The following is a 12,806-nucleotide window of genomic DNA, read 5'->3' as shown; positions in this document are numbered from 1 at the left end:
AAACATGAAATTAAGAAATCCTCAAGCTGTAGATTAAACATTTACACACATATCTGATTAAACCTACCACATAGCGGGCAAACCAAGCCATGGAGAGATCTAAGAAATAGTATTTGAGTATCTGACTCCCTGGAGCTTCTTTCCAAATCTTGGCAGAGACACGTGAGTTATAAGAGATCAACAAAATCTAGGGTGAAGCCCCCCCTCTCCCCCCCATTCAGCGGGTACGTACAGGTAGGGCCTATCTTCAGTTGGTCGAAATCGGCATAGCATCATTGAAGTTCATGGAGCTTTGCTGATTTGGACCAGTAAGAGTCTGTCCCATCAGTGATCCAGCTGGAATGTTGAAAGACAGCTGGGGCCTGAGCTGTGAAAACGGCTGAGTATGGAAACCAATGGAAATCGGATGTGCAGTTTAATGAAGCTCAATAATCCCTGAATTCTGGGGCAGTCGACCATGTCGTGTTTATGGGACTGCCAGAAGGGGCCTTGCTCTGCCTATTTTGAAACGATGCTGTTACTCAGGACGTGGGCGTCTCTTCATCTTATCACCGGCCTCTTGGCGTGGATAGGCGAGTCGTGACGGCTTGGGATGCCTGCTGTGTCAGCACGCAAGGAGATTTTGAAACGCGGCATTGACTGCACAAGGGAAATTCCAGTTCCTGGGCCAGCGGGTGCAGCGTGTTGGAGGCTCAGACTGCGGCGTAAGGTGGGCGAGTTCCTCGGCCCTCCCTTGCGACTCGGGGCAGTAGTGTCGTACCCCTCGCGCAGATGAAGAAATGGAGCTAGGAGGAAGCACTTGCTCCCGATTGCACCGCGAGTGGTGCTGGGATGCCATTGCCAGTCGGATTGCCCTTGCAGCCTCTCTCCAAAGCATCCACCTCTGGGAGGCAGCGGTGCCATGTTCTGCACTGAGGGGAGCGACACGCTCTTGGTAGCACAGGGAATAGAAACAGGCCCTTTAAAAAAGCCCTCACGCCTCTTGGCTATAGGCATTGCTCGGGTCAGTGGTCCTTCCGGCCCGGGACTTCTCTCCAGCAGTAGCTAGCCCTGGTAGAGGGACGTGCGCAAAACCGTGTCGTGGGCAACTAGGGAACAGCCGACATGCAGGGAAAGCTCCTGGGTTTCCGGTTAGAGGGCGGCTGATTCCTGGCACGTGAGAGTTCCCACCCTACCGAAGTCGCAAAGATGGAATAAGTCCATCTCTCATTGCTACAGCTGAGCCCTGCCCAAGCGTTCTGCCGGGCCGCTGCGGGCCTGTGTCGCCTTTAACACTCAGACCACGTCCAGCGAGGGCGAAGGAGGGTTCAAGTGAGCATGCACCCCTCCCCAAGGTGTGTGGGTTGCAAGTGCAAACTTCTACAACCCCCCAGCTAGTCCAAAATCTGCCGTGGGGTGTCCTTAAGCTAGTCACTGGCCCTTCCGTGCCTCAGTTTCCCCCTCTGTAAAGCAGGGCTCCTCTCTCTTTAAAGGGCTTTGGGAAGCACATTGTCACTGCCAGGAACTTTTCCTCTCAAGGGAGTTGGGTGCCACACGGGTTTGGTATCTGACTCCCTGGAGCTTCTTTCCAAACCCGGCAGAGACGTGAGATTTGTAAGAGATCCACAAAGTCGAGGGTGAGGCCCCCGTGCGGAGGGCACGTACAAGGCAAATGCGCCACTCCGGCACTGTGCTGATGGCTCAAGTAACTTAGGGGGCGGAGAACGAGTCCCATTCCTGGCACAGGCGGCGGGGGTCAGCTTGCGGGGGGCTGCCGGCCAGGAACACAAGCCCTTGTGTCCAGGCAGCTGTCTGTAGGGAGCAGGCCAGCTCCTCGGCTGACGTAGTTCTCTCCATTTCCACAGCGCTGGGCCAGTCTGCACCCGCCCAGAACCCAGCCCGCCGCGTGCAAACTGATACACGCCGCTGCGGAAGCTGGTCGAGCAGCTTGCCCCGACCTGGCCACCTCACCGCGCCTGCCAGCTGCGGCGTGCGGCCTCCCTCTAGTGGCTGCCAGCAGAGCCGAGCGAGAATTCCTCCCAGCCCTTGCCCAAGGGAGCCGGCTCCCATAGCTCAGGAAGGGAAGGGTCAGGCCCTGGCCGCCTGACACTGGGATGGCCAGTTACTCCTGTGGATGAAACCCCAGGGGCCTTGTGCCACCAGGGCACAGAGAAATGACCTGATTGGGCAGCAGGCCGCGGGAAAAGTCCAGACTGCTCAGTCTAGGGCACAGCCTGGCGCTCGGCCAGGCCAGCTGATGGGGGCAAAAGGGGCGACCCCCGTGGGCCCTTTACATGGGGCACACCCTGGAAAACTCTTTCCCCAGCCCCGCCCCTTCCACATGAGGCCCCACCCCCTTCAGAAGAGCAGCACCACCCCCACCCATCTTGCCCAGGGGCCTGGCAGGTCTGTTGCCCCCACCCCCCCACGCCCACTCCTCGGAGAGGTCGCCCGAGAGCAGCACATGCAGTTGAGGCCGGGCGGCTCAGCTGCACCCCCAGGCCAGGGGGGCCTGGAGAGGGGCTGTTAGAGCCACGGCCAGTCTCACTGTAAATCATCCAGCCCTGGTGTGGAGGAGACGGAGGATCCCCTGCTCACGTTCTCCCAACGGTGAGAGTGTCGGGGGGCTGGCTCCAGCGGCTTGGCAGACAGAGCCAGCTCGCGGGCCGCCTGTTCTCACCCCAGCTAAAAGGCAGGTGCTTCATCTTTTTATCAGTCCCGCACCCTCCTCTGCAAGCTCTCCAGCGCAGCCCCCTGCTCCCTGAGCTGCGGACACGGGGCTCCAGCGGTGGGCGCACCAGTGGCAAACACTGGCCTAAAATGACCTCTGCTCTGGCTTGAGACCCCTCTGCATGCGCCCTGGGCTCGCATCAGCTCGGCGGCCCAGCGTCACGACGGGAGTTCCCATACGTGGCCACTGGGACCCCAAATCCTTTTCAGAGGCACTGCTTCCCGGGAAGGGGGCCCTCGTCCTGCAAGCACGGCCTGCAAGCTTCGTGCCTGGGGTGCACAGCGTCATCGGGCTGTAGTAAATCGTCCTGCACACTTTGTTCCTAGCAGTGCACAGCGTCATCGGGCTGTAGTAAATCGGCCTGCACACTTTGTTCCTAGCAGTGCACAGCGTCATCGGGCTGTAGTAAATCGGCCTGCACACTTTGTTCCTAGCAGTGCACAGCGTCATCGGGCTGTAGTAAATCGGCCTGCACACTTTGTTCCTAGCAGTGCACAGCGTCATCGGGCTGTAGTAAATCGGCCTGCACACTTTGTTCCTAGCAGTGCACAGCGTCATCGGGCTGTAGTAAATCGGCCTGCACACTTTGTTCCTAGCAGTGCACAGCGTCATCGGGCTGTAGTAAATCGGCCTGCACACTTTGTTCCTCGCAGTGCACAGCGTCATCGGGCTGTAGTAAATCGGCCTGCACACTTTGTTCCTCGCAGTGCACAGCGTCATCGGGCTGTAGTAAATCGGCCTGCACACTTTGTTCCTAGCAGTGCACAGCGTCATCGGGCTGTAGTAAATCAGCCTGCACACTTTGTTCCTAGCAGTGCACAGCGTCATCGGGCTGTAGTAAATCGGCCTGCACACTTTGTTCCTAGCAGTGCACAGCGTCATCGGGCTGTAGTTAATCGGCCTGCACACTTTGTTCCTAGCAGTGCACAGCGTCATCGGGCTGTAGTAAATCGGCCTGCACACTTTGTTCCTAGCAGTGCACAGCGTCATCGGGCTGTAGTAAATCGGCCTGCACACTTTGTTCCTCGCAGTGCACAGCGTCATCGGGCTGTAGTAAATCGGCCTGCACACTTTGTTCCTCGCAGTGCACAGCGTCATCGGGCTGTAGTAAATCGGCCTGCACACTTTGTTCCTAGCAGTGCACAGCGTCATCGGGCTGTAGTAAATCGGCCTGCACACTTTGTTCCTAGCAGTGCACAGCGTCATCGGGCTGTAGTAAATCGGCCTGCACACTTTGTTCCTAGCAGTGCACAGCGTCATCGGGCTGTAGTAAATCGGCCTGCACACTTTGTTCCTAGCAGTGCACAGCGTCATCGGGCTGTAGTAAATCGGCCTGCACACTTTGTTCCTCGCAGTGCACAGCGTCATCGGGCTGTAGTAAATCGGCCTGCACACTTTGTTCCTCGCAGTGCACAGCGTCATCGGGCTGTAGTAAATCGGCCTGCACACTTTGTTCCTCGCAGTGCACAGCGTCATCGGGCTGTAGTAAACACGGATTGTTTGCTTGCACCCAGTTTACAGAAGATCCAGCATGCTCTCTATCAGCGAGCTGTCCCATTCATGTTTTACCACCCCCAGATGTGTCAGCTGCAGCTTTTATCAGTGACGCCTTCGTGTTTTCTGCCCGTTCATTGATAAAAACGTTAAATAGCAATTGAACAATATTTTAAATAATCAGTTTATGGCCAAAAATCAATTCGTGGGGCCCCCACTGGAGACACGTGCTCTGACAATCCCCCTGACGATGAGATCGGCGACCTAACCGATATCCAGTTTTGAATCCATTTAACAGGTGCCATCTTCATTTCATATTGGTACCACCCAACATTTTGATTCAAGAACTAGACCACGTCAAACGCCTGACTACGGACCAAGTGGATCGTTTGAAAAAGAGAATTGTGTTGACACAAACTTCTACTCTCAACCAAAGATGATGCCTTGTTAGTTTGACAGGAGCTATTCTCCATAGATGTTGATTTGCTTTAATTACATTACCCTGCTTTATTTCTTTATTAATCAAATCTTGTACCAGCCACTGACTCCAGGAGAGCATCGGCTCGCAATCGACAAAAGGCCCTGCTCCCCCTTTGGGATTGATCTAGCTGGCCACTAGATTGCTCCAGACACTGGACTGGTAACTATAACATCGTCTGGCAGGACTGTGCATGTGGTGTTTGTGTGTGTGTGTGATTGAAAAGCATTTGCTACTGTTGTATTCTCAATAAATGCGGCGTCCTGCCTTTCCCCTATACAAGATCATGTGTGCTTTGTTTAAGCATAACACGGTGCCTTTTGCCTACGTTACCCGCCACCCATGGCCACTCAGTTCTCTCACCTGGGATCAATGGCCGACTGACTGACCCTACTCACCCCATTTATCCCACATTGGCACATCAGCTTTCCTCCCGCCTTCGGGGCCTTCCCCAAATATTCTAAGACATTGAACATCCACATTGGCAGGGCCCGTGGCGAGTAGATTACAACCCGGAAGAGCCGGGTTCCGGGATCTGCGCATGCCGCGGCGAGCCCTGCACATTGGGAACCCTCCCCCGGAGCAAACCTCCTGCCGTTCTCCCGCCTCCCCTCTAGAGCTTCCCACAAGCCGGAAACCCAGCGCTGGCCTGCGCGTTAACTCCCTGGCTGGTTTGCCCCACGGGGTTCATCCCCACTGCAGTGGGGGGCGGACTTCCCGGTGCCTGCAGACAGACACGCACTCACTCTGCTCCCGGTGCAGTGTGGCTAATGGCAGCTTGGGGTGCGTTCGGAGGAGCACTGCTGCAGATCTAGAGAAGTGATTATTCCCCTTTAGTCAGCTCTGGTGAGGCCACCTCCAGGGTATCGCGTCCAGTTCTGGGCCTCCCACTGCAGAAGGGACGTGGGCGCATTGGAGAGGGTCCAGCGGAGGCAACAAAAATGATTAGGGGGCTGGAGCACAAGACCTATGAGGAGAGGCCGAGGGATTTGGGCTTATTTAGTCTGCAAAAGCAAAGAGTGGGGGGGGGGGATTTGAGAGCAGCCTTCAACTTCCTGAGGGGGGTTCCAGAGAGGCTGGCGAGAGGCTGTTCTCAGTGGGGGCAGGTGACAGAACAAGGAGCGATGGGCTCAAGTTGTGGTGGGGGGGGGTCCAGGTTGGATATTAGGAAAAACTCGTTCCCTAGGCGGGTGGGAAGCGCTGGGCTGGGTTCCCCAGGGAGGGGTGGAATCTCCATCCCTAGGGGAGTTTACGTCCCAGCCTGAGGGAGCCCTGGCTTGGCTGACTGAGTTGGGCTGGTCCTGCTTTGGGCAGGGGCTGGACTCAGTGGCTCCCAAGGTCTCTGCCCGCCCTGGGGTTCAATGGTGGCAGATAATCCAAACCGCTGCCCGAGCCCCTCCCAGTTCCAGGCCACCCCCCCATCACGATAGTTTCCGTCCCCTCACTGGGCTTGTGCCCATTGATTCTCACTCCTCTGACAGGGAACTTGGCCTTCCCTCCAGTCTGTTCTTTAGCCCGCCCCTTCCTCAGTTAGTGAGGGCCCCTTCTCAAGGTCTGTTCACTCAGGCCTTGCAGCAGCCCTTTCGTTCCCAACATGTCTGTTCTCTCCTGCCTTTGTGCAGCTGGGCCCACACAATTAAGTCCTGGCTCCTTTGATATAGGAGCCCTCTGGCTCCAGCAAAACTACTGCTTGTTCAGGCCATGTCTATACTTACAAGCCAGAGATTGATCTTCTGGTGCTCGATTTAGAGGGTCTAGTAAAGACCTGCTAAATCAAATGCTGAGGGTGCCCCTGGTCAGCACCCGAATTCCTCGCAGTAATGAGGTGTAAGACAAGCTGATGGAAGCATTTGCTCCTATCAACCTCCCACTGGGAAGATGGTGCCAAGCTCGGCTTAAGGTACGTCGACTCCAGCAACGTTATTTACGTTATTTATGTAGCTGGAGTTGCGTACCATAAATCGACTTTCTGTGTCAAGTCTAGACCTGGCTTGAGCTGGGAAGCACACTCCCATCTGCAGTGTCAACGTATCTTAAGGCAACCAGCAATGCTGTGGCAATGCAATAGTGCACAGTTGTTGGCGTGAAGAAATTTGCTTTGGGGTTTTGAAAAAGTGTCCCTTAGCTACAATAGGAAATCAAAAATACTTCCTGATTCCCTGTAAGCCAAGCAAGAAAATGATTTCTGCTCCCCCTCCCCCCTCCCCATTATGGGATCTACCAGCTAGAAATATTTTGAGTTATGTTTTCTTTTCCACTTGATTGTGAATTTATAACCAGAAAATTATTGGTGGGATTCTAAACTAAGGTAAGTCACTTCAGGGTTTCACTGCAGGAGTATTTCTAATGGACAGAAAATAGCATGAGTCGTTTGTTACTCAGGCTTCTTAACACCCTGGCCATGAAAGCCTATTCTTTCCATCTAACAAGTCATAGAAGATAAAGGAAACACCAAAAGGCAGGTATGAGGAAGCAACATAAATAACATTTAATAAGATAGATGCCTCTCTGCTACGGGTTTTGAACCTTGGGACATTTCACTGTTGTTGAAATAATATTTCCTATTTCAAGTGCCAGGTGTAAGCAGCTGTGGAGAACAAAGTAACTTCTCCGGGGGACATTTTCCATAACAGGTCAAAGAGCAACCAACGAACAAGTGGCCCAGAGCCGTGGCAAGGGCAGTAACAGCCACAATCAATAACGGGCTTTGTAAATCCAGGGAAAGCTGGAGAACAGTGTGATGCAGCTTCATAATTCAATGGGAGCAGGGGAGGCAGAATAATATGAAGAGACGTCACCTGGGCACTTTGATTCGCTGCGGGGTCTTTTTTGCATGGTTGTTGCTGTTTTCCTTTTCTCCTTACCAAGGCCAGTTGGGGGCAGAGCAATACTTTTTGCATTGGCTTGACATTTTGATATTTCCTGATTGACATTGACCCGGGTACTGGGTTACGCATTGCTGGGGGCACTTAGTCACGCACCGAGGCGGGCACTTGGTCACGCACCGAGGCGGGCACTTGGTCACACACGGAGGCGGGCACTTGGTCACGCACTGAGGCGGGCACTTGGTCACACACGGAGGCGGGCACTTGGTCACGCACTGAGGCGGGCACTTGGTCACACACGGAGGCGGGCACTTGGTCATGCACTGAGGCGGGCACTTGGTCACACACGGAGGCGGGCACTTGGTCACGCACTGAGGCGGGCACTTGGTCACGCACTGAGGCGGGCACTTGGTCACACACGGAGGCGGGCACTTGGTCACGCACTGAGGCGGGCACTTGGTCACACACGGAGGCGGGCACTTGGTCACGCACTGAGGCGGGCACTTGGTCACACACGGAGGCGGGCACTTGGTCATGCACTGAGGCGGGCACTTGGTCACGCACCGAGGCGGGCACTGTGCAGCACAAGGGAAGGCATACTGTGGTCCATACAGCGGTGGGCACTTGGTCACATACACTGGCTGGCATTTGGGAGCACAGTGTTGCTCATACTGCGGACGACACGGCTGTGGGCATTTAGCGACACATGCCGGGGAGGGCAGGCAGTGCTGTTGGTGCTTCCGGCCATAGTAAGTCATCTTTGTGCAATCTTGGAACCCCTGGAAGAAGCAATAGAAGGCAGAACATTAATTCAGACACCTCTTCATTTCCCGTCATTACAGGAGCCCCGTCGCCCAGGCCCTCGCTGTGCTGGAGTAGAATAGAGCGGGTGCAGAAATCTGCGTGGGCCCAGGGAGATTCGCCCATCACTGATTAGCACTATCCACCTTTGGCAGGAGATGGTTAGACAAAGGTCTATGCAATGAGAGAGGGTCCTTACGTGGTCCCACTTCATGTCAATAGGCACAATAAGCAATGGGTGGGGCCCTGCTTTGAGCAGGGGCTGGACTCCATGAGTGTGTCTAGACTACATGCCTCCGTCGACGGAGGCATGTAGATTAGCCAGATCGGCAGAGGGAAATGAAGCCGTGATTAAAATAATCGCGGCTTCATTTAAATTTAAATGGCTGCCCCACTCTGCCGATCAGCTGTTTGTCGGCAGATCGGGGCAGTCTGGACGCGACGCGCCGACAAAGAAGCCTTTCCTGATTGGCACAGGTATGCCTCGTGAAACCAGGTTTACCTGTGCTGATCAAGAAAGGCTTCTTTGTCGGCGCGTCGCGTCCAGACTGCCCCGATCTGCCGACAAACAGCTGATCGGCAGAGCGGGGCAGCCATTTAAATTTAAATGAAGCCGCGATTATTTTAATCGCGGCTTCATTTCCCTCTGCCGATCTGGCTAATCTACATGCCTCCGTCGACAGAGGCATGTAGTTTAGATGTACCCTAGGTCTCCTGAGGTGTCTGCCAGCCCTGGGATTCTAGGGTGCTATGAAAAAAAACATTGAAGACGCTATCGTTCATCTCTCCTTGTCTCCAGCCCCCAGGCTGCCTATCTGGGACTTGTCTCCCCTCTCTGCAACAGAGAGCGAGGGTGTTCCTGAGGCAGACCGGGCTGGGTGATTTGTCTTCCTGCTTGATTCGGCGAGCGACTCAGCGAGGCCTTAGGGAACGGGGATGCCAGGCAGACCGAAGCCAGGGGCACACCCGACTGGAGGTAGCTTCCGAGTTTGTTTCAAACAATCCCACGGCCATAATCCCACCCAGAGGTCACAGAGCATCACCAGAGCCGGAAGGATGACACTTGTATCGGCAAATGTTGCCAAATGTCAATGGCACCAAACACACACAGTGTCAGAGGAAATAGTCATTCCTCCTGTGTAACAGAAAGGTGCATGTGGGCAAAGTAAGAAAAATGCTGCTGGAGAAACATCTGATGTGAGGATGTTTACACGTGACCTTGGCCATATGTATCTGAAGGGTTAGAAAGTCTTAGCTTTTGGAATATCAGTGTCTACTGTTGTTAAATCATCCCCTCGTTGTCAGACTCCTCCCCAATTCCCTGCATTTGTGACAATTTACATGACTAAATACAGAAATAATATCCAAAACTGCGTAAAGGTAAACACTGATATTATCCATTGAAACGATAAAATCCAAAAATCAATTCTACCAAGCCAATGGACAATGGTGTAATAGCCACATCAGGGAGCGAGATGACACCAACTGGTGGTCCACTCTGATCCCTAGATCCCTTTTGGCAGGACTCGTTCCTAGACAGTCGCTTCCCGTCCTGTGTGTGTGACACGGATTGGTCCTTCTAAGCGGAGCACTTTGCAATTGTCCTTATTGAACTTCATCCTATTGGGTATGTCTACACTACCCCGCTAGTTCGAACTAGAGGGGTAATGTAGGCATACCGCACTTGCAAATGAAGCCCGGGATTTGAATTTCCCGGGCTTCATTTGCATAAGCCGGGCGCCTCCATTTTTAAATCCCTGCTAGTTCGAACCCCGTGCCGCGCAGCTACACGCGGCACAGAGTAGTTAGTTCAGATTAGGCTTCCTAATCCGAATTAGCTGTACTCCTCATTCCATGTATTCCATGAGGAGTACAGCTAGTTCGGATTAGGAAGCCTAATCCGAACTAGCTACTCCGTGCCGTGTGTAGCCGCGCTGCACGGGGTTCGAACTAGCTGGGATTTAAAAATGGCGGCGCCCGGCTTAGGCAAATGAAGCCCGGGAAATTCAAATCCCGGGCTTCATTTGCAAGTGCGGTATGCCTACATTACCCCTCTAGTTCGAACTAGTGTAGACAGACCCATTGACTTCAGACCATTTCTCCAGTTTGTCCAGATCATTTTGAATTAGGACCCATGCTCCAAAGCACTCGCACCCCTTCCCAGCTTGGTATCACCTGCAACTTAATAAGCGTTCTCCCTATGCCATCATCTAAATCGTTGGGAACAGAACTTGTCCCAAAACAGACTCCTGTGGAACCCCGCTTGTCCTGCCCTTCCAGCATGACTCTGAACCGTTAATAACTACTCTCTGAGAACGGTTAGCCAGCCAGCTGTGCACCCACTTTACAGTAGCCCCATCTAAGTTGCATTTGCCTAGTTTATTGATAAGAAGATCATGCGAGACCATGGCAAATGCCTTACTAAAGTCTAGACCATGTCCACTGCTTCTCCCTTATCCACAAGACTTGTTATCCTGTCAGAGGATTAGCTCTGATGGCGTTGGCAGGATAAAAATACAGTGTGACCACAGAGACTCCAGCTGGCTTCCCAAATATTTACCTAGGGTTTAGGACAGAATTGAACTGGAGTGGTTAGTCTGAGCTACCGCCCACATCTCCTTGGCGACTGTGACCGTGTTATCCTGAAACAAGACAGCCCCGGCCCTGGGGAATTTTCAGTCCAGCTAGAAACACTTCCCTCTTGCGGTTCCAAAGACTCGGATGGATCCTAGCTGGGCTAATGACAACAAGTTTTCTCCCAGCCAATAGCCGGGAAGGATACAACCCGACCTGAGCAACCCAGCAATGAAGTGACTTTCCAATAGCGCCATGAAATCAGACTTACCCGGTTCACGAGTGGGCACAACTGGATGGCAGTCGGTAGAGTGGCGCTGCTGTGCAGAGCACTTATACTCCTGGGAGCTGCCCTCAGGGGTGACTGCATCTCTGCTGCATGATGGTATAATTACCCACCAATCACAGCCTGAGTCACATGCCACTCCGTGACTGACTGTTTTACTCACCCTCACCAGTTGTTAGCACCCTCCTTGCTGCGGCCGGAACAGCGACGTACCGAGAACCTCTCCATGGTCCTTCCCAAGACCACGTGCGGCGCTGGTGACAGCCACTAGCATGTGCTCAGGACCAGGGTTCGCTTCGGTCCGGCTGTGGTCAGCTCGGAGCCAGCCACACCCCACGGCACGCTGGTCCCCAACGCTCCAGGAGCTGGCATGGAAGTGGAGGGGCAGCGAATCTAAATGCCCCCTCCTCGGGTTCTCCCACTTGACAAGCAAGGGGGCAATTTGGGGGGAGCTCTGTATACCAATGCCAAGGGAGCAAGGGCCACACAGACATGAACGTAGCCTCCAAACCCCACTGCGAGTGACTGCGCCCCAATCCACAGCTCAGGGAGACCCTAAGGGCAGCCACCCTCTCAAGTCCGGGGAGGTTGGAAAAGGGATTTAGCTGCCTAAATCCCATGCATTTCAATGGGAACCTTGTGTCTAAATCCCTTCAGTGACTTAGAAAATCACAGCCGGGGGAGGACTCTTGGGAAGTGTATTCTCCCCGTCCCACTCCCTTATCTGCCATCACCCCGCACCCCTTTGATGGGCTGATTACAGCTCAGCTCCCAGGAGGGTGGCCAGTGCTGGAAGATCAGGGAACCGTGGGCAAGAGGTGCCATCGCCACACCGCAAAAGGGAAACCGCTGGTTCACCGGGGGCTCGGGGTGGCTGGTGTTGTGGCTAATGCGCTTCTATGCCACCTACAGAGCCCCTGTAGCTATGCGCAGGATACGCCGCTGCATAGGGCACCCGCAAACTCGGGGCACCGCTCGGTCTGAACGTCCACCCGCCCGCCTCTTCCTGCCCGTGCTGTGTGGCCCTGCGGCCTCCGGAGAGGAGGTAGTGACAAGCCGGTGCCAGAGCCATGGGCAGCCCTGGCCCTGGGGCAGAGCCTTTCGAGTGGCAATGAGGCTGTTTCACCGGCGTTTGCTGGCCCCTGTCTGTCTCCGAGCAGCCGCGGGACCACTCAGCTCAAACCCACGGCTCAGAGGAGCAGAGCGGCGCGAAATGAGGGGCAGGTACCTGTCCATTGTAGGGCCAGTGCTAGTGAGGCTCATGGCGAGGCCTGGAAGGGCCCATGCTTAGCTCTTGATGCCAGTGTAAGGAAACCAGGTTTTATAATGGGCCATCCGATTCGGGTCATTATTCAAGCCACTGGAAACCATGTCAATGGGTATTGGCCAAACTGGCCGGTCTCTGCCACGAAGAATAAACGGGCACACGTCAGACATCAGAAATGGAAACACCGAGACAGTTGGCACCGGCCGGGGTCCTCAGCCACGGGTTCGGAAGCAGCCGTTCCGCTACAAAGGAATGTCACCGGCCGTTACAGAGAGAGCGGAACTGAGCCAATGGAAGCTGCGGGAAGCGATGCAGACTGGGATACTGCCCCCTGCAGAGCCCGTTGGCTCGGAACAGCGATCCGCACCCCA

At 54.5% G+C, this 12,806-nt stretch overlaps 1 protein-coding gene across 1 annotated transcript; it reads right to left on the bottom strand.

Moving 5' to 3' along the window:
* Nucleotides 1–7,153: 7,153 nt before the first annotated feature.
* LOC149521758 (uncharacterized) lies at nucleotides 7,154–11,252 on the bottom strand. The gene is made up of 2 exons (XM_089772665.1): nucleotides 11,154–11,252; nucleotides 7,154–8,286 (listed from the first exon to the last, which is right to left on the bottom strand). Exons 1-2 carry the CDS (start codon nucleotides 11,250–11,252, stop codon nucleotides 7,543–7,545), a joined length of 843 nt encoding a protein of 280 aa, XP_089628791.1. The 3' UTR covers nucleotides 7,154–7,542.
* Nucleotides 11,253–12,806: the final 1,554 nt, after the last annotated feature.

Source organism: Pelodiscus sinensis, chromosome 22 (genome assembly GCF_052426305.1).
Source record: "Pelodiscus sinensis isolate ZL-2025 chromosome 22, ASM5242630v1, whole genome shotgun sequence".
Classification (NCBI taxonomy): domain Eukaryota; kingdom Metazoa; phylum Chordata; order Testudines; family Trionychidae; genus Pelodiscus; species Pelodiscus sinensis.
Note: the sequence above shows the minus strand (reverse complement) of the source record. Positions and strands in the feature narration are given on the sequence as shown.